Genomic DNA, 21,463 nt, shown 5'->3' with positions numbered 1-21,463 from the left:
TGCTTTTGAATTTATCTTGTTTTCGCAATAAAACCCCGAGTATAGTCCATCGTGTGCCAGGTAAGACCCTACCAACATGCCATGCCGTCCATACATCGCTAAGAATCCAGACCGAAGCACCGTGTTTGGCATTGGCCGGAGTGGGCAGATGACTGGCAGAAACGCGCTGCCTTGCATGGTTGCCGTCATCTGCTGCGCCACAAGTTGGCACCAACGACGGCTGCTGTCAACCCAGCTTTGCCAATACGGTGCAAATGCTGGGACCACTGCCCGGGGTCACTGCCCTTAGCTTCGGTATTCAGCGCAGCCCCGCGTCATATTACGCACGGCATGGACTTCTTGGACAGTTGCGTCTGGCGCCGGAGCATTGAATGCGTTGTGTGCGTCGCGATCGGCGACGTACGTGACATCGGTGCTAAAATGGATTTTATCTGTGTTGCCCATGTGATCCGACAATCTGAATCTGAGCCATTCCAGAGCTGAAGCGCACTGCACGCATAAACAGTGCACCGATCTCTAACTCCATGTCGTGTTGACGGTTGCCAGCATTGGTGATACTAGCACCATGAGTTCCGTGGCATACACTAACGATGCGTATTAGTACAGTGGCAACACGGGTCTCGTGTTCTTGGTGAATAGATAAGGCTCTACTATGATTGTTACGTACACTGCTTTGCCTAAGTGTACATGTTGTGGCAGACGTGGGGGTGTAGCATAAGGTGCAGATGGGCAGTGCAATGTTTACAGTGGATGGAGGAGCGATCGTCAATTCATTTTTTCTAGTTTCTGGAATCTAACAGACTGCAGTGCTTACGTGGGCTCTTGTTTACGAGTTAGAGGAGGCGGTACTACTCCTCTGCTGTGAGTGCAACCTAATAATCGTATAAGAGGTTCTGCTCCGCGAAGGCACCCACCATAGTTGAGGCATGTACAGCATTGGAGAGGTCCGCAATTCCGTATTCGATGACTCCGAGGACACACCGCCTTCTGCAAGCTCGCCTTCTTCTATGCCTTCCTGGTCGAGCGGATTCGAGATGATCCGTCACCAGATGATGATGGAATCTGGAGGGGAGCTGGGGAATAGTCTCAATGTCCACCGAACCAGCCCGTCTTCAATCCGAAATGGCTCACTGCAAACTGTCGGCATTGCAGATGGTGGTGCAGTCAGCGCCATTGCTGATCTCACACGTAGCGATTCCTGCATGCCCACGCGTCTGGATGCATCGGCCTTCACCACAGTTCTGAGCAAATCCTCAGAAGTTCTGCTGGACCGTGATCAGGCCTTGCGACACAGTCACGTAATGGAGACTGTCAGGTCTCTCTCGATGGACACCCAAACACGACGCTGGTCTGCAAGATCAAAGCAGATGGCAAAGGCCAAAGTTGCAGCTGGCAGAAATGCGTCTACGCTGCCTTCCGCATCGACACGTCGGCAAACTGTCCCGACGAGCGCCACAGCATCACGTCGCACGCAATTCGCCACTCCGCCACCCCCAGCCGGTCAGCAGATGCCGCCGCATCATGGTCCCATGCCGCCCCCTCCGAATGAACCTCCGCCCAAGCACACACGCCTGAGACGCTACGCCAGTGATCCATCAACCACGCACAAGAAGGCAGTTCATAAACAGTCCTTGGAGAAGAGGAGTGCAGACGATCTAGTGGAGAATACGTCGCAGTATGGTCGGAAGCAGAGAACCGCCTCGCCCGTACCAGCTGATGGTTCGCTGGCTAACAGCTCGAAAAGTACTGAACGGCCCCAGGGTAATCCTCGGCCGCGTAACCTGCCTCCTCTGACCGCCGAGGACCACAAGCTGGTGCACCGCGGGGGTCAGCGTCGGCGCGCGAGTCTGGATACACCCATGGGCATGGGACCTGGGTCTAGTATGGGAGACGGTTTGCCGACATCCAGCTCACCGAAGGCTAGCCTAAAATCACGACCACCGACAAGCATGCCTCAACGAAGACCCTTAGAACACCGTTCATCGAAATCTGAAGCATCCATCCACTCCCAGCAGCCTGCACGGAAAGGTTCGCGCAAGAAGTCCGATCAGTCGAAACTGCGGGTCCGTGCGAAGTTTATTATACCCGAGATTATCATAACCACGTGTCCGGATATGGAACCCCCTGATGTCGGACCGGCGCCGTTGGTCCAATCGCGCACGCCCACTGCACCTGACGTCTCCACCACATATGCGGAACGTGCAGCCGAACGGAAGCGCAAGCGCAACAGCAATACGGCCACCGGGTCTTTCAGTGTATCCTACTGAGATGCGACAAACACTAATAATTGAAAACGATGCACGTACATGTACATGTACATAGTATAATAATATAATAATAATAATCTTTATAGCAAGATTACCCAAAGGCTGATGCCTTTCGAGAGAATCCCCTATTTGTGTATATACAATGAACAACATGCCACTGCAGCATACTAACTAACTACTACCGGTAATAAATTATTTCTGGAAACTATGTTCTGCTCCCTACAGATATCCCTTTGACTACTTACTTGTACAGGTACTTGAGTTTGCTCTTATCCCGCAAGATTTCAAAACATAAATTGCTATATCCGTGGTTATCTCACACACAGAACGTTACACATTCGCACAGCGTCCTCGACCAATTGCGCTTGCCCTCGCATAATCATTTTCATAGTTGATCAGAATTAATTTTGGAGACCCCCGATGAATAGAAGCACGTGACCAATGTAGCACGTGACCACACGTACATTGTACTAGTACATGGGGTATGTGTTTCCATTGGAATTTCCTTTAAACATTGATTTGTTTGGCCTGATCGTTGGTCTCCTCTACCACATTGCAGATGCCTCATTGTTCCATTGGAGCCCATTGTCATTGATCGTCTCCTACCCATGAATATGAGCCTGGGCCTGCCTGGCCCGAAAATTCGGATGTGACTTCATTTGTATTGGTTGTTGTAGGCTGCATGTTGGCCAGAAACCGTTTGGAGAGTGTTGTGTGGCTGCATGCTTCTTAAGAACTGAAGTTACGTCCCAAAGAAGATGAAAATATGCAGAATTTTGAAATCTCCAATCTGCTCTCAAAGGGTTAACCAGTCAACTAGAATTATTAAAGTTGTACTACAGCTGATGAAGCCTCAAAAGTCGAAACTTTATGGAGATATAATTGTTGAATTGTAAGCCTAAGACTGTGGTGGTTGTGATGTTTGCTTAGAGCTGATTACGGCTGTACCAAGTTACATTGTACATGCACTGTACATGTACGGTGGGAGTATTCAGGGCCATGCAAAGCCCAATGCGGATAATGTAGGAAGACATACACGGAAATTCCATGGGAAATCATTTCGGATGTCTAATGCCACATCTGAAAATTGCTGACATTTCTGTCCCAATCCTCACTGCAACGTGGACATAATAGTCGCAGCAGATTCCATCCTTCTTATCAATGGCAGGCATTCTAGTCAGAGGAAATTATAATTCCGTGATGTCATCTTCATTTGGTCCGTCCGTTCATAGCAACTTATTGGTTGTCAGTTTTGGATAAGACGAAAACACACAACGCCTGCACACATCCGTATGAACTGTTTTAGTTCCTTGTACTTCACTATAATACTTTTATAGTTTTATTATGGCACTGCTCAATCTGCAGACAGAACTGCTTTGTCCTTTGTGGACTCATCAGCGCAGCACAGAGAAAATGAGGCCGAGCCTGATAGCAATGAAAATAAATTTTCCAAAGCCAGATATAGACCAGGCCCGAACGCACCTTGCTAGAGTGCTCAAGCTGACAAGTCAGTGAGCTCTGCATAACGCAAACAGCAAAGGCACTACCCACATGAGAGTGCTCAACTGCTACAAGAGCAGGAGCGAAATACTCTATCTGCGGACAGAACTGCTTCATCCTTACACGTACTATATTAAAGTTCCTTGGTCCTTTCTCTTTTGTATAAATTAAACCTTGGCTCTTCATCTAGGGACCGGCGGATTCTGCTCGAAAAGGTGGCAAATTCTGCTCGAAAAGCAGAACAATTTGCAGAACCATACAAACCTTATGGCGGGCAATTCTGCTCCATTTCTTTATCCACATACCAAACATGCATGAAACTTACCAGAAAAAGTACCGAATTCTGCCAATTTTTCTGCCGGCAGAATGGACCTATCTTCATCCGAGTCCATTATATTTCTGGATTATATTTATTACAACATCTGGAAACACCGGCCAATGTTAGGAGAGTGGGTGATTACCAACCACGGCGATAAATAAACGTAAGGGGAGGAAAACCCAAAGAGTAGCAAAATCAACAACAACAAAGACTCAGTAAAGAAGGGGAATGTCAAATAAAAACAGTGAAAAGCACAGAGACGCAAAGTACATGTGGATAATGAGCTACTTATGTCGTAGTAAATAAGGGGTGGTATGGATCTTGAACAGGCGGAGTTAGATCATGTCCTTAACTTCTCTAGGCAGAGTGAGCCAAACAGAAAAAAGCAATAAAGAGAGGGAAGCGCAATAGAGTGGATGAGTTACACTAGGGGAGTACGAGCGAGTCCCTAGTTCTTAGAGAAGAGAACCAATAATTAAAACACATGGAATGAGGTGGGTACAACCCAAGCTTAATTATAATGGACAAGAGCAGCCAGGTGTGCACTGCGTCCGTGTGATAACGGGGTCGTGTGAGCGAGTTTATAAAGAGCGGATGGTGAGAGCATGCGGGGTTGACGAAGGATAATTTCAAGGATCTTCTTGAAGCTTTGCAGCAGCGGACGAGGATAATACAGCCCAAAAACGTATCGGAATAATCAAATACTAGGCGAATGTAGGCTGAATATAAAGGAAGCTTGCAAGAGTTTGGGAGTTAGGAGCAGTGGGGGGAGAAAATTCCTAAGGATTTGCTTGCTATGTGACAGATTATTCGATGTGGGGCCCTTAAGAGAGTGCAGAGTCAATTACAATGCCAAGGAGTATGTGAGAAGACACTATGTCAATTGGATTTGAAAAGTTGGGATGGATGAGAGATGTGAATTCCGGCTGGGGCGGGACGAGCATGATCATTATTTTTGATAAATTTGGGGACAGCCTCCAGGACGACATCCAGGAAAGAACTTCCTGATTGCCAGCACGCAAGTTATTTTTCAGGCCAGTGAGGGACGCTGATGAGGTGAGAAGGGTCGTGTCGTCAGCAAACAAAGACGTTCCAGGGAAGACTGCTGTTAAGTCGTTTACGTAAATTATTAATAGTAGGGACCAAGAGTTGATCTTTGAAGAACCCCTGACAATACTGGCCCTGCGGCCGAGGATGTGCCAAGCACAGTTACGTACTGATAACGCCCAGAGAGATAAGATTTCGGCCAGGAGAGGGGCTGTTTGCTTACCCTGAATGCATTCTCGAGCTTTGCCAAAAGTCCTCGATGCCAGACGGTATCAAATGCCTTAGCCAAGTCAAAGAAGCAAATACCAGCAAGGGCTCTGGTATGCCTATGCTGGCTTACCTATTGCACGATGCGCGTCAGTTTAAGGGAGGTAGAGTCGCCTTTACGAAATCCAAATTGTTCGGGACTCAGGAACTGCGAAACATGTGTGTATAAGTGATCACAGAAGGTGCGTTCACATACCTTGGACACGCAGGGAAGAAGGGAGATATGGCGGTAGTTTGCCGGTTCGTGGCGCCAACCTTTCTTGAATACAGGTAGGACCTTCGCTGTTTTCCATGCGAAAGGGAATTATGGCCGTGGAAAATGACATGTTTTAAATAAGGACACAAAGGGAACGCTATGGATGGTTCTAGCCTTCTAGGGCCTTGAGGACCCGGTTGGGGATGCCGTCGGGATCAGATGCCTTTTCCGTCGGAAGCTTCCTCAAATGACGCCGGACAGTGGCAGCTGTGGTGATCACGGACGTGAAACAAGCCCAGGACTCTGAGGGGGGGGGGTGACAATAGGGTGAATAGAGAGCGATTGGTCATCTGACCGAGTCACAGAGGCAAACCGGGTGTTTAATGCTGTGGCTTTGGCCAAAGGGTCAGTCGCCTGCTGAGTCCCTGCGGTGAGCGACGGAATTTCCCATGATGCGTTTCGAATTCTTGCTTGTCTCAGAAACTGGCGAAGCGATGGACGGTGTCCACCCTGCAAAGTAGCTTACACTGAAAGGATATTAGCTCTATACTTCGTCCGCGCCAGGGTTTTCAGTAGATTTCGCTGCTGTTGGTATGCTTGATTGTTTTGTTGTGTCGGGTACTTCTAAATGCTATAGAGATCATATTTCCACTTGATTGCTGTGCGGAGATGGGCATCAACCCAGGGTGGCTGAATGGGTCGTGGGCAGCGGTGAGAATACGGCTGCTTGCTGAATGGCCGGAGGTGCTTCTAAGGGCAATGCTTAGAAGGAAGGGAAAGCGCGAAAGCCGCATCATTGACGTTGCTAGCACGCAGGTGCCACCTCCAGTCAATATCAGCGAGCTCTGCATTCACAATATCTGAGATGGAAGATGGCACGGATTTGAAGACATAGTGCGCCTTTGTTGCAACATCCCTGAAGTGGTATTGTGGTGCAGCATCGGGATGTCCGTTTGTAGCAGGTTCCTCACGATAAGCAGCATCAGTAGGCTGTGGGAAGTTACTGAGGATCTGTGCATGGTCAGATGCACCAAGAGGAGCAACAGGTGTGACAGACAGTAGCAGGTGAGCATGATCCGTGATTACAACGTCAATGCACGATGATGAGCAGTGGGGGCGACAGAGAGAGAGAGAGAGATTGCGAAATTGTTAACATAATAAAATAAAGAAACATTGAAAACAAGAGATGATTGGTGAATTGATTGTTTTCTCACCAGACATCGGCTCTCTGATTCCTACCAAACGAAACGAATATTCGAATATTCCAACATTCGTTCGGTTTGTCACATTCGAATATTCTTTAAGTCACATTCGAGTATTCCTTAGGTCACTTTGAGTGCAGTGCATGTACATTTACATGCACGCCAAACACAGTAGGGTGCAGTGCGTACAGCCTGCCTGTGACTTTGTACTGCATGTTTGCACATGTGTGTAAAATTACTGAACTGCCAATGTTGCACATAACATGTGTGAACTTTATTATTATTATTATTATTATTCAAAGGATCAGTCGGGGAAGTGAACTGCCTGAAAAGAGAGAAAAAAACGCCAGACCCACCAGGACTCGAATCAGTATGTGTGGCACGTGTTGTGAGCTGCCTTTGGAGTGAAAAACTTGTCAGCGCCTTCTAGGTTCAGCCTGGTCCCATAGCTCAGTGGTTAGAGCATTGCTCATGACAAGCAGGGTCCCAGGTTCGAGTCCTGGTGGGTCTGGCGTTTTTTTCTCTTTTCAGGCAGTTCACTTCCCCGACTGATCCTTTGAATTTGAAGTTCTCCCAATCCTTTCCAAATTTAATAACTTTCTTTCACCTCTGGTAGTTTCCAGAAACTGACCGTGGTTGGTCCCCTGGGGGAGGGAAAAAGACCCAAGTGCCATCAGTATGTGTGGCACGTGTTGTGAGCTGCCTTTCGAGTTAAAAACTTGTCAGCGCCTTCTAGGTTCAGCCTGGTCCCATAGCTCAGTGGTTAGAGCATTGCTCATGACAAGCAGGGTCCCAGGTTCGAGTCCTGGTGGGTCTGGCGTTCTTTTTCTCTTTTCAGGCAGTTCACTTCCCCGACTGATCCTTTGAATTTGAAGTTCTCCCAATCCTTTCCAAATTATTATTATTATTATTATTATTAATAGCAATGAAAAGTATGAATGCCGCAGACATCACCACGCAACATGACAATTTGTTCAAGGTTTGGTTTTGTGTGTATGGAAACACACAAAACCAAACCTTGAACAAATTGTCATGTTGCGTGGTGATGTCTGCGGCATTCATACTTTTCATTGCTATTATTAAACTTTTATCTCCACGTAGATTATTATTATTATTATTCTCGTATCCGTCCCGAATGGGACTCACGATGGCAGAATTAATTGTGAGCATGTGTGTGTGAGAGTGGGAGAACGAAATGAAAAAGAAAAGAAGAGTCTTGTAATAAAGGTCAACTTTAAGAAGAGCAGTACTAGACTAAATGGCTGGGCACATGTTACTCCATAGTTTTCTGTCGCGGGCATAGGACTAAGGTGCCGAGATCACGAAAGTGTGAACTTTGAAGTAGCGTTATGTGGCAGTGCATTTTACGTGGCACTGCCGTTTGTCATACCTAATAAGAATGACAATATCCATCAAATGACTGAGAGGAGGGCATGTGATGTCACCTGTGTTACGAAAAGAATATTCGTTCATTCGTTCATTAAGCCACAGGATATTCGGCTACTAGATTTTGACATTCGCTTCACCATTAATTTAAAAAAAGAAGTAGTAACACATATTTTGAAGAATGTAAATGTAAAAGGGAAGAAGATAGCAACTATGAAAGTGGTCCTTTATCATTTTTTTAGGCTGGGTGAGCTGTCTCTCCGCCTTCTCCGTGAAATAATAAGAGGTTCTGGGTTCCGGCTCCCCGCCTTCTCCGCGAACAAAAAGAAAACTAGAGGAAAACAAACAAGCACAAGAAGCAAGAATGACAGGTAAAGCATAAAATATGAGAACATGATACCCAATGCTGTAGACAGCAAGCTGTTTCGGCCATGAAGGCCTAATCAGAACAGGTACGAGCTAAATAGGCCGAGCTACCAGCAACGGTGCAAAGGACGCGCACCACAGACATTAAGCTAGCTCGTCGCTCTAGCGCCAGAGTGCTCAAACTTCAAAAATAGCGGGCAATGCGTGATGCAGCAGCGCTAGAGCAGCCTACTGAGAGTTCTCAACAAGACGAAAGCTGAGGAGCGTAATACCCAATGCTGTAGACGGCATGCTGTTTCGGCCACAAAGGCCTCAGCAGTACAGCTACGAACTAAATAGGCCGAGCTACCAGCCTTGGTGCCATGGTGAGAACATGATATAAATGAGCACGGCAATCGACCTCCACAAGGGATAGCCGCCTCGGCAACAGCCAGAGAACAGCTGAGTCCGCGGCAACGACAGGTGCATAGAGCCGCCTAGCACCCCTCAGGCACATCACACTGGATATTTTTACTAGCAAACACAGCCCTACAAATAATCAAGGAAAGAGTACAACTGAAGTGACACTGGACAACAAGACAAAGGGAGTAGGGGCGGCGTGCCAATGTGGTTAGTAGTAGCAGTAGTAGAATTTATTATTTTACTAGGGAACTCCCAACAGGCGTTGCCTTTTTACTGGTTGGCGAGGCTAATCCGACCGGAGGTCTCGAAATCATAGCCTACGACCAGGCATCGATAGGAATACAGATAGAGAGGCAGGGAGATCAAGTGAGAAAGAGAAAGAGAGAGAGATCCACGAGAAAGAAAAATCAATAAATAATATACAGTAAAACCTGGTTAAGCGACCACCCACGGTGCAAGCAAAAGTGGTCGTAAAAGCCAGGTGGTCTTTAGAACAGGTCCGACTGTATCTGTGTAGAACTGTCAGTGCATGGAAAAACGGTCGTTAAGAGCAGGTGGTCGCTAGACCCAGAAATCGCTTACACCAGGTTTTACTGTAACAAGAAAGAGATGATGGACGAGGGTAGGCGCTCGTTGACGGGTGACATAGCCTCACAGCAGGGAGTCCGTTGGCCAGAGTCAATTAGTTTCACGCAAGTGGCAGTGGACCTTCGTCTTGAAGGATTGGAGAGACTTCAACTGGGGCATCAGTTCCGGAAACATGTCTTGCGGCAGCCTGCTTCATTCATCCACTACACCATTATGGGAACGTACGCTGGAGAAAGTTGTTCCCACCAAGGCAAAGTTGATCTGACACCGGATTGAAGCCACCCGGGCACTGTAGGCCTCTCCGGTCTTGTCGGCGATGAGGGACGCTATCCTCTTGTACATGTTCATAATTAGAAATTTACCAACTCAACTCGGCTATTGTACTGGATAATACTTGAAATACATTGTGGCATGAATCTTGGATGCGGCCTTGTGACGCAGAACGATATTTACACCGATGTTGAATTCTGTGCATTGAGCAGGGAGTGGTGCTTTCTTGCAGGTTTGCCGAGTGGACGGTTCGATGGACTTCTCGTGTGCTCTGGATGGCAATCGTGAGTCAGTGAGAATTCAAGTCGGTAGGAAAAACGCGAGCTCCCATGTAGGGAGCAACACACAATTCCCCTTGAAATTCTTAGTTGAGATATACATCTTTGTTCAACTGGATTTTCGTTTGAATTGAAGAACGACTAAGTTACGCAATATTATAATAATGTATGCTAGTGTCATCTAACGGCTTCCTGGGAAGCTTTCTTGTTTCTTGCAGGGAGTTGAAAAGAATCAGAGCTTGGGTGAATTTAGAATTAAACACCCACAAATGCACATCACAATCGCTTGGCAAGTTTTAAATAAGTGACACGGGTCAATCGGCGATGTCATAGAGCACTGTGTTAAATTACTACCACTGCGCATCATTCTATCTTTTAGTTCTATTTCTCTCCTCGGCTTCTTCTTCATAAGCTGTTGACGGAGGCTCCCTCGATTTAGGCTAAGGCTTGTGGAGAATCCATAAATACAAATACAAAATACAATCGCCTTGATACGAACGGTGTAATTCTTTACCATGGAGACTAGATTTCCAGATATATTCAGAGAGCTGTGAGAGTTTAGAACGGGAAAAAGGTCTGAGGAAAGTATTGCATGCCATCGCCAGCACTCGAACCAGGCTCCCTCGCTGATGGCAAACGATGCCCTACCGCTACGCTTTGGTGTGGTGGTCATCCCAGCGTCGACGTTCAAGACTTTCTTCACACTTCGAAGCTCACAATAATTATTATAATTATTAGTACATGTCCTGGAGATACACAATGCTGTAGAAGACCAAGCTGTTTCGTCCATAAGGACCTCTTCAGTACAGGACCGAGCGTTAAGGAAGTACTGGAGATACATATTGTATATATACAGTGCTGGCAACTGAAATCCGACACCCTGAGCGGTGGGTTCACATTCTAGCGGTCTCTGTTTCGTAGTTTTACCATCACGTGTTGGGTCTTTGTGATGTGAGCGCACCGCTCAGGGGGTCGGATTTCAGTTGCCAGCACTGTACATATTTATATTTGGGCATTGTGTAAGGACACACGATTCGAATGAATATTGAGCACTTTGCCGAGCCGGAAGACTCTCATTAATTTCGTATTTGGGAGTTCTTGACAACGGATAAGGCAGATGGCGGCGAGGAGATCCTAATGCCAGTATTACACCTCCTTGAATAACGGGTGAGTGCTCTACAATATCTTGCAGAGGGTTATGTTTTTCTGCAGGTTTGCAGAGTGGAACGCTGGATGGACTTCGTGCGTGCTCTGAATGGAAGTTGTGAACCAGTGAAGTGTTGCAATTTGCAAACAACAACAATTTTCATTCTACGTCGCCGGCGTCACTGCCACTGAGTCTTCGTCGGATTACGAATTTTATATGCAAACAGCAACAATACAAGTATTGATATGTGTAACAATGAGAAAAAGCAAAGCTAAGACAACTGTACAACTGACTCGGAAAATGAGCACCATGCAAAATATCTATCCAGTATGCGCTTCCGCCACTGCAAGTGTGGTGGACTGATCATTCGAACCCACACTGGGGTAGCCTTTCCGATTGCGCGAGCCACGCAAACCGATAATGCAAGATCTCAGCAATGCAAACGAAATTCGGCAACGGATGAATGACATGACCCCTGAGTATGGCTCATTATGCTTATATAATTTTTTTTATATAAACGTATTGCGAGTTTGCAATCTGAGAAGCATCATGAGCTGATTTTCGTGATCCGGAGGTTTCAGCCTCAGAAAATCAGTTCACAAAAGGATGTTCAACCGAACAGCACTACCTTGGACAACAAGTCCCATGGCATTTACTAAGATGAGGTATGCTGCTAAGAAGCTCGTTTCAACAGATCATTAAAAGAATTGCATGAATGAGTTGCTCCTATGCCAATGGGCGACGTCACCTCAGGTCCACGGGCTGCACACGCACCATACATCTTTTGAACTTCACCAGCTCATGTGACAAATGTGTATAATTGTTTTGTAGAAGTACATGTATGGTGTACAGTAGTTGAAAGCTCCGAACGAGGTATGTTAGCTAGTAACTACTCTGCCCCCCCCCCCCCACACACACACCCGCTCCTGCGTCCGCGAAACTATAACTGTCGACAGTGTTGTTACTTGCGAAGTTGTATGCCGAGACAATGACATATGTCCGGTGTCGACTGGCATTTGCATTGTTGCGGTCGGCGATCATGTGCATCCGCGGTGCCCGATCGTCATATCACCGTCCTGTGAATGCATTGCGAGAGTTGGCAATCTCGGAGGGCCGGCTGTGAGGTTTTGGAGACGATGGAGGTCAGGACAGTGCCCTTGTATTTTCCTGTTTTTTTTTGGTGTTTTTTTGTTTTTGTTTTTTTCTCTCGTTTTTTTGCGTTTTTTCACACATACAATTGTTTTCATTTTTTGGTGTTGTGTTCTAATCATTCGCCATGCCACTGTCAATTGTATTCTGTTTGCCCATAAAAGAGGCCTTTGTCCTGTTGTTACTTGCGAATAGGCACCGGCGGATTATGCCGGCACAATTATTGGCATAATGCGGTGGTTGAAAATTTGGAGTGTAATTTGGCATCCTTTCGGAGGTAGGAGCATAACTGCATGATTGTATCACATTTCTAGTATGTAGGCGACACAATTGTGTACAATGCACCTGATCAGTGCTGGTGGTCTGCATGGTAAAGGGTTCGGAGGTCATGCAGATAGTGTTTTCAATGAAAAGCAGGGTAGAAATCATGGAATACATTTTGTGTGCTCGAACTCGTCTTCTCAAAGTTGTTTCTCACCCTGATACAGTACATGATGCAGAAGATGCGAGTGAATCAGCCTTTATCAGGTATCCCGGGGCGGACGAGATAGTGATGGGTAGTCCGCAAAACTCCGCGTACATGTACACTAAGCTTGTTACGAAGTCATGACGTCTGGATCTTAGCAGCTATGACTGTGCAGGCTATGGGTATTGCTCTAATAACTAAACAAATTGGGGTATAGTTGATGTTCGGTAATCGGATGGAAGGAGAGCTAGAGCTACGGGAGAGATGAGCTGATTATGAGAATTCGCAGGGTTAGGGTGACATCCTATCTCTCCCCAGCAGCATGTACAGGAAGTAACAGTCAAAAGCGGCGACTGTCTCCTCCCCTCAGCGTCTTCTGCGCGCTACCTCGGCGTCCACCTTGACAATCGCCTAGATTGGGACACCCATGTAAACTATGTGGTCACCAAGGTTGCCAAGAAAATTGGCGCCTTGTGGCGGGCACGCCGAAGCCTATCAAGACGCTCTCGTCAGGTGTATGTGAAGGCGGTCATAATGCCCGACCTGCTTTATGGCTCCTGCTGTTTTTCAGCCGCAATGCGAGAGGGTCAACTGAAACGACTGCAAACCACGCAAAACAGAGCCATCCGCTGTATCGATGGCAACCCGCCCCGGACAGCCATGCAGCCGCTGCTCACTGCTCACTCCCTGTACCGTGTCAGCGAGCTCTACAGGCAGAAAATATTGATCACCATCTGGCGGTGCATCCACGCCCGCACCAGCCCTGTGCTCGCCCAGCTTCTGACCCTGGCACAAGGCACCCCTACCCGCCATCAGCAGTCAAATGGCCTACTAAGCCAGGCAAACCGTAGCCGCCGCGGTCAGCGCAGATTTTCTGTTGCTGGTGCTCTGCTGTGGAACGCTCTCCCTGGTGAGGTCCGCACAATTACCCGGCTACCTGAGTTTAAGCATGCATGTGTACCATACGCCTGTAGGGAGTAGTTCGAGTTGCTGCTGATTGCTCTGCTCTCCCTCCCCGTGCAGTTCAGTAACCCGCACGTAGTATCACAGATACATCGTATTCTCTCTCTCCCCCCGTTTACCCGCAGTTATTAGTATCCTATTCTCTTACTTTGTGCTTCCATAGCTTTTACTATGTTCTTCCATAACCACTTCTAGGCTAAGCCTTCGCCGTCATTTTATTGGGTCGTCATCCCGTTTGAATGTGCGAAGTGAAATAAAACCAACCAACCAACCAACCAACCAACATCAGTTGGACGAGTATGACGATTACAAAGACAGTTGAACATGACAGTTTTCAAAGGTAAGGAAAAATCTTTCAAAGCAAAAGAAGTCAACAAATGAATAGAAGAAGTAATGTTTTCTCTTTTCCGGGTTGATCTCTAGTATGCATGGACACCTTGGTATGGGGATACTCATGTATTTTGTTGTACTTATGACCACTTGCAAGTACGAAAAAGGCACAATTTTCCTGACTTTGAGGCTCCATAAGCACAACAAAGTGAATATGTATCCCAGCGTGCCAAAGCATAATATGAGGATTTTGCGAGCATAATGCGAGAATCTATGAAAGCATAATTCCATGATTTCGCGGGCATAATCCGCCGGTGCCTACTTGCGAACCTCGTGTGTTTCGCAACGGACGAACATGGGTGTACAGTTGCGCTCACTGAAATCCGACCCAATGTGCAAAACTGGCACCCTCAACTTCCACGGCCCTTGACGCCCTGGCAGTGGAATGAATGCGGCTGGACGTACACATGTACACCCACAATGATGTAATCGGAACTGATCCAGGGCGCCAGCTTTGCACTTTGGGTCGGATTTCAGTGAGCGCAACTGTACATGTACAATTGTACATGCTTCTGCACCTGACTCTTGCGCTGTGATTCCCCTCGGTACTTCTCACCTTGCTCCCCTTTATGTTCAGGCCGCCCGTGTACATGATTGCACATCCTAGCTCAGCCATTTTTGCTCTCTCGACTGTTTTCACAGCCATTTTTGCTCGTTTTTCTTCCGGTGCTGTTGAGGTTGCACTCGTAATCATTAGGCCAAAACAAAAAATAGACTTGTTTCCGGTCGGCAACCCCTCAAAAAGGAGACTCGGTCGGCCGGAATGAAACTTTTTTTGGATACTTTTTTTGGTTCCTCAAGGCTCAATCGTTGTGGCATTGATGGACTGGAGCACCTACACATGTACATTGTACATATATCATGGCAAGGATCAATGTCAAAGTTGACTGACTCACTGTTCTTGTACAGCATGTGTTCCTGTTTTCGTACATCCTGAGAAAGCAGACAGTTCGAGTCCTTCCAGCTCCGTTACTCTAGCTCGTATCGACCCCGGAGGTTTACGAGCCGACAGCCGAGAATCTCTGCTACCTTTTAGGTGTTTCGATTGTGGGTTGAGATTTGACTGAGTTATGACTCGTTTAGTGCACTTGCACACATGGCATTGCCACCGTTTGCATACATTTGGGACCAAAAAAAGCTATGCACTGCCCGCGCCACTACCGCTAGGCCCAGGCGCTTACTACGGCTTAGGTCGCGTACAGTCAGCCTAGTGCGGTCACCACGCCAGCAAAATTGTCGTCATAGGTACCTGTACTACATAGTCAAAAATGGACCTCGATCCGGATCAGCCGCGCACGGTTGCCATGGACAACAACGAAGCCAACCGTACAACGACTTACGTACATGTATGTCCCAGTAGAGCTAGGATGTTTTTGTTTTTTTTCAACGCAACCAAGCCTCTTGTACGGGCAAAATAAACACTTTTTCCCAAATTCTGAAACTTTTTTTGGTCCCAAATGTATGCAAACGGTGGCAATGCCATGTGTGCAAGTGCACTAAACGAGTCATAACTCAGTCAAATCTCAACCCACAATCGAAACACCTAAAAGGTAGCAGAGATTCTCGGCTGTCGGCTCGTAAACCTCCGGGGTCGATACGAGCTAGAATAACGGAGCTGGAAGGACTCGAACTGTCTGCTTTCTCAGGATGTACGAAAACAGGAACACATGCTGTACAAGAACAGTGAGTCAGTCAACTTTGACATTGATCCTTGCCATGATATATGTACAATGTACATGTGTAGGTGCTCCAGTCCATCAATGCCACAACGATTGAGCCTTGAGGAACCAAAAAAAAGTATCCAAAAAAAGTTTCATTCCGGCCGACCGAGTCTCCTTTTTGAGGGGTTGCCGACCGGAAACAAGTCTATTTTTTGTTTTGGCCTATCATCTTTCTTGTACGTTTTCTTCTGGACTCTTTATGTTCGCTACTGATCTCCCTTTTTAAACTTTTTTCATTTCTATTTTTGGTTCGATCGGCCTCTTTACATTTTGTACAGGTGCACTGCTGATCCTCTGTTGATACACATAATTATTCACTTTGGCCGCTCCTGTGTTCTTGGCATTGCAGTACATGCTCACGTCCTATTTTATATTCCTAGTACATGTGCTTCGAACTATTGCTCTGCATCTAGAGATGGATGTCCCTGAAATCATATAGATATTGTTCCTTACTGCGCCACGTTTTCGGAATGTTCGTGGAGAGTGTTCTGCCTGTACAGTCGATGTGCGCGACCTGTTTCTAATGTCTCCGCGTGCGTGTGCGTGTGTGGGTTTGTGTGCGTGTGTATGTGTGTGTGTTTGTGTGCGTGTGTCTCATCTATACTTACATAATACGAAAAACCAGATGTAAGCGACTTCTCGTTTCAGACACCACCCGCTCTTAACGACCGTTTTCCATGCACAGACAGTTCTACACAGATACTGTGGGACCTGGTTCTAAAGACCACCTGGCTTTACGTCCGCTTTCCTTGCACCGTGGGGTGGTTGCTTCAACCAGGTTTGACTGTATAGTCGTACAGAGTACTGTAGTGACACACGCAATAAGCATCAGTAATTCCCTGTAATCTGTTATGCACATCGACTAGGGCTAAGCACTGCCTGACGGGCATAGAATTCCGGTACGGACACAATCATCATCATCAGTTTCGCTCCCCTCTTCGATGCTTCATACAACCTCAACCCCCGTTGTGATCTGGGAGCGGACGGCAGTATTCCTCACGTTCCTGTCAATGATGTTTTTGTTCCCAAAATGCATACCGTTTTATGAAGACAATGGTCCATGAAGTGTAATGGATGCACACACGCAAGTGTACACAATTGTTTACAACCACACGTAGTACATGTAGTATCGTATCCGCTACTGATGTGGGGAGCAAACAAGAATCTTTAGTCTTAGTCGATCAACAGTATCGGTGATATTGTGCTCTGCTGGATTAATCACTGGGTTACGCTGCCATTCAAATGTGTAGAAGATGAAGCACCTCGCCGGGTAAGGAGAGCTGTACTGTGGCTTGCTGACAGTCCGCCGATTGACAGACTGACAGACGTCATGCTGTCTCCTAGCATTTGCCAAGATATTCAAGGACAGGGTAGATCTGAATCGAATGACACCCCCTGGTGCTTATGCTCAGCGGTGGCCTTTCGGAGCACTGGCAGGATAGGGACACAATCTCGAAACTTTCCGGCTGAGCTGGTTGTTATTACCGTTGTACTTTGTTACGGGTGACGTGTTTACAGTTGTTACCGTCCGAAAGAACACTAATAGTCTTGCCCTAATGACAGCCTCGGGTTCTCTGTGAATGACTAACTGGGAATTGACACTGTAATTGTAGTCATCTTCCGCAATCCTGTCTCTTGCAGCTGGTCCACACGCCATCCACGACGCGCGTGCTCGTGAACGGCCCGGAAAATGTGGCCTACGAATTGTAACGACTTCTCTGGGTTCTGCCCACGCAGAACCATTGCTTGCATTAGCATCTGCCTGCCTCACTGGCACTGCGCAGCACGTACGCAAGGTCCGGGGAGTATTCCTGTAGTATATTATCCATGCGAATATGATGTTAGTGGCATTGTAGCGTGTGTAGGTCAGGACTACTGAATTTGAGTCTTTGTGAAGTGAAAACAGACAACACGTCTCTCTAATTGCCTTGTTCATTGGCGCGAAAGAGCTAGGAACCATCGTGAAGATGAAGGAAATACAAAACTTGCAACTTTACAAACGTAGCAAAGTTAACTCTTTGCTATCGAAGGGCACTATTGTGCTGATGGGCGCTGGAGCCGTGGCAGCCGCCGCTGCATTCACCCTCTTTGTCCCTCACAGCCTTGCGCACATGGTCGGCCAGCTCGTTCACATGGGCTTGCATCAGATTGGCCATATCCCGTGGCTCGCCGACAAAGGAATAGTGATGGTGGCTTCCAAAACGTTCAGCGCAGTCAACCCCATCTCCCTTCCAGGACCAATGACACCGCTCTCTATGTTCATCAAAGACAAATGGCAGAGTACGAAGAGCGACTTCGCGGTCATGGGCACCATCGGGCAACATGATGTTCAGAGCTGGGTCAGCGCGTATACGGGCGGTGGCGCCGACTTGGGCATCACAATTCCGTCCTTCCCGCTCAGCATGCCCAGCGCTGCAACACCAGACTACTCATCGATGAGCAGTCAGGAAGCGCAGGAGTATGTCCTGAGACTGCTCAACGGGGAGTGAGAGTCAATGCGGGAAGATACAGAGGAGGTTAGCGAGAACGACTCGCCACTCTTCTCGGCTAAGCCAGATTCTGAACACTCGTTACACTGTGACAAGTGACAGTCTTTCATCACCAAAATACTGTACTTTTACATTGAATTTCAATTTGTCACTCTCTAGCAGAAATCTCACCGTATGGGAGGCATATGGGGCTAACGAACCTTTCTTTGAACTACACCCAATTGTTATACACAGTGTTCATTAGTACATGGTCCGCCTCCTGTTGATTTTCTGTCCACATACTTGCTGCGGCATTGTCGTCACTCACATTGTTGGATGTTACGAAAATTCAGTGAAGTTCCAAGCCAAGTTGGTTGAAAAGATGTGAGGTGCGGTGCAAGCAACCAATCTCCTTTTTTCCTTGTTTTTTCTTTAATGTTATCTGCTGAATGGAGTGCTCGCTCACTGGTAATTCTAAATCGATTTTCGTTGAGTTCACTTGCCGTCGGTGTGGTTGTGCTTGACAATACCCTCAGAAATAGAAACACACATGTTCATACGGGTACACTGTCTGTACGAAAAATACACAGTTTCCCCATCACACATCGCCCAATACGTGTAGTGCGCGTGCATGGCCAACCGTTCAGCGCGCAGAGAGGCACGGTGGGATGACTTCAACATAATAATTATGATGAAGTCATCCTATTATGATGATCCAGTCTCATCGCTAGTCCGGCCCTGCGATTGGACGACTCAGGCAGAAATACATGTCCTTGCGCATGTACATAATTATTAACTTGAATATTATCTTACTCTGTGAAGCAAGACCTGGATCAGAAATACTATTGGTAGGAAACATCTGATTACACACGGCAAACATCTGATTACAAAGTAAAGGCCTCCGATCGCGCAACATGTTCGTGGAGGGAACTACATCGTACATCGCAAATATTTTACCTTCACTCTGAGCCTGACGAATAAACAGTTGTGTAGTTGTACCACCAAGTAGCAATGTGGCTCACTACTGACATCTGATTTGACTCCTGTTGTCAACGAGTGCCAGGTGGAGTGTTGAATGAAACGCTCTTGTCAGTCCGTCTACTCCTCAGCACGTCGCTGTGGCGGGCGCACCGGCTATACCCAAATAGTACGGGCGCCACTCTGCCAGAAGACTTGCACATAGCCAAAAGCAATTGATACTGATCTCATTCTGGTGCGCTTACGGGTACTATTACTATGCAGTGCTGCTGTCTTAGATCACCAGTTCCTCACATCGCACACATACATCATAATTATTGCTAAAGTAGTGCATAATTCATAGTGATGAGTCTGTAGTTTCCTGGCTCAGCCTGGACAATTCTGCCAGTACAACGTACTTCCATACATGTAACTTGCACTTAGTATGACATCAGATGGGAACGCCCCATGAATAATAGGGATTATGCTGTCCTGGAGGTGTATATAATAATTATGCGCCCACAGATCTCCTTTTATGTAGGTTTGCAGTAGGGCAAACCGTAGTTATCGCCGTGGACCGAGCAAGCCGGCCACGCGGCCGAGGCGGCGCAGCAACCAGCGGGGCTGTACGCACAGCCGCCCTGGCTGCCCCTTTCAGCATGGGGCGATCGCACGCGGGACCAAGGAGGTTGAGGGCACTCTTGTCTCCTGCTTGTTGGCACAACAGCAACTCTTTGCCCTTGCGCTCTTTGAGGTTTTTTTTTTTTTTTTTTGAGCAGCAATTACCTCGTGATATGCACATTTGTCAATGATGTCTATCCGCCTGTCACACGGTTGTGGCAGGCGTTCAAATACAAGCGCCCAAACCCCAAACAGTACTGTGCCTGGATATGTGTGTGGCTCGGGAGATGGGCGCTAACTGTATTAGTATAATCATTAAATTTTGGTTTTAATGCTGGTTTGGAAAACTTCCAGGCCTTTCATCGAGCCATCGGAGCTCTTGTTTCATTGCCAGCAGAAACTAGAATAGATGAGCTGCGGAGCATCCCCAGGAGTCAATCATGCCTGGTACTCTCAGCCGAATCCAGGCCTCTGATGAGGAGGTGACTCGAGGCAGGATAATGGAGCACTTCGAATAGTACAAGCGGCAGCAGCGAGGGGCCACCGCTACCATAATGCTGATGGCGGCCGGGGCACTGGGAGCTGGGATAGCCTTCACGGTCATTTTTCTCATTCATGGACTAGCGTCTTTGCTCGCCAAGCTAACGGGTTGGGAACTGGCCAGAGCGCATGTGGGCTGGGTGGGCACCCATGTAGTATCCTTTTGCGTCGGAAAGGCTGTCTCGCCCTTTGATCCTTTCCCAAGCCCATTCCAGCCGTTCATGGAGATCTGCAAAATTCAGATGGGCAAAGGTGATGACGTATCCGTGTCCTGTTTCATGCCGCCTAAGGATGCAGCATCTATGCTTCATCTCCTCATAAACAAGGACAAGATGACGAGTTCCTCTCCGTCCCGGGGATTATCGCTCAACGACATGACCTTCCCTCTCGGGTTGCCGGCGGCTAAAGGTAGTGGATCTCGCCACCGTCCATCCTCCACGACACGCAGAACGACTGGTGCCAGTGGCAGTAGTAAGTCTATGTTCAAACTTCTCAAGTCTTCCGGCGGTTACTATGGTGATAGCGATGATGAAGGAGCCAGCGCAAGTTCTGCCTTAGCCAGGAGAATGTGAGCGGACTGTGGCGGCCGGGCTCCGCACGATCTTCTCGGCTAGCATTTTAGCAAGCCCAGGGATTTTCTGCTTCTAGCGTCTGACTGCGCCATCATCACCATACATACTGTAGCAGTTCTATCTAGTACGCAAAAACTGTAACTCTGACAAACTCTCCCCTGTGCTCAAATCTGAAAGGCATTCAAATCTAAAAGGCATTCAAATCTTCAAGGTATTCAAATCTAAAAGGCATTCAAATTGCTGATTCAATGTTAAGTAATATGTGCACAACATATTACTGCCAGCAGTCCACGTTTGCAATCTATCCATAGTTCATGTTCTTTCCATTGTGTTTGTTACCTAAGTAAATAAATAAATTATCGTGTCCGTTCCCAAAGGAAA

General features: G+C 47.3%; 1 protein-coding gene and 1 long non-coding RNA gene across 2 annotated transcripts; both read left to right on the top strand.

The window, feature by feature from the left end:
• Nucleotides 1-926: 926 nt before the first annotated feature.
• Nucleotides 927-2,267, top strand: LOC135813086 (serine/arginine repetitive matrix protein 1-like). Its single transcript, XM_065326303.1, has one exon. The coding sequence runs from the start codon at nucleotides 927-929 to the stop codon at nucleotides 2,265-2,267; it is 1,341 nt and encodes a 446-aa protein (XP_065182375.1).
• A 17,617-nt stretch (nucleotides 2,268-19,884) lies between these two features.
• On the top strand, nucleotides 19,885-21,463 carry LOC135812159 (uncharacterized). Its single transcript, XR_010552768.1, has 2 exons — nucleotides 19,885-21,276; nucleotides 21,311-21,463. It is a non-coding gene; the product is annotated as an uncharacterized LOC135812159 (long non-coding RNA).

The sequence above is a fragment of the Sycon ciliatum genome, chromosome 3 (assembly GCF_964019385.1).
Source record: "Sycon ciliatum chromosome 3, ocSycCili1.1, whole genome shotgun sequence".
NCBI lineage: Eukaryota > Metazoa > Porifera > Calcarea > Leucosolenida > Sycettidae > Sycon > Sycon ciliatum.
This window is presented reverse-complemented; position numbering and strand designations above follow the sequence as displayed.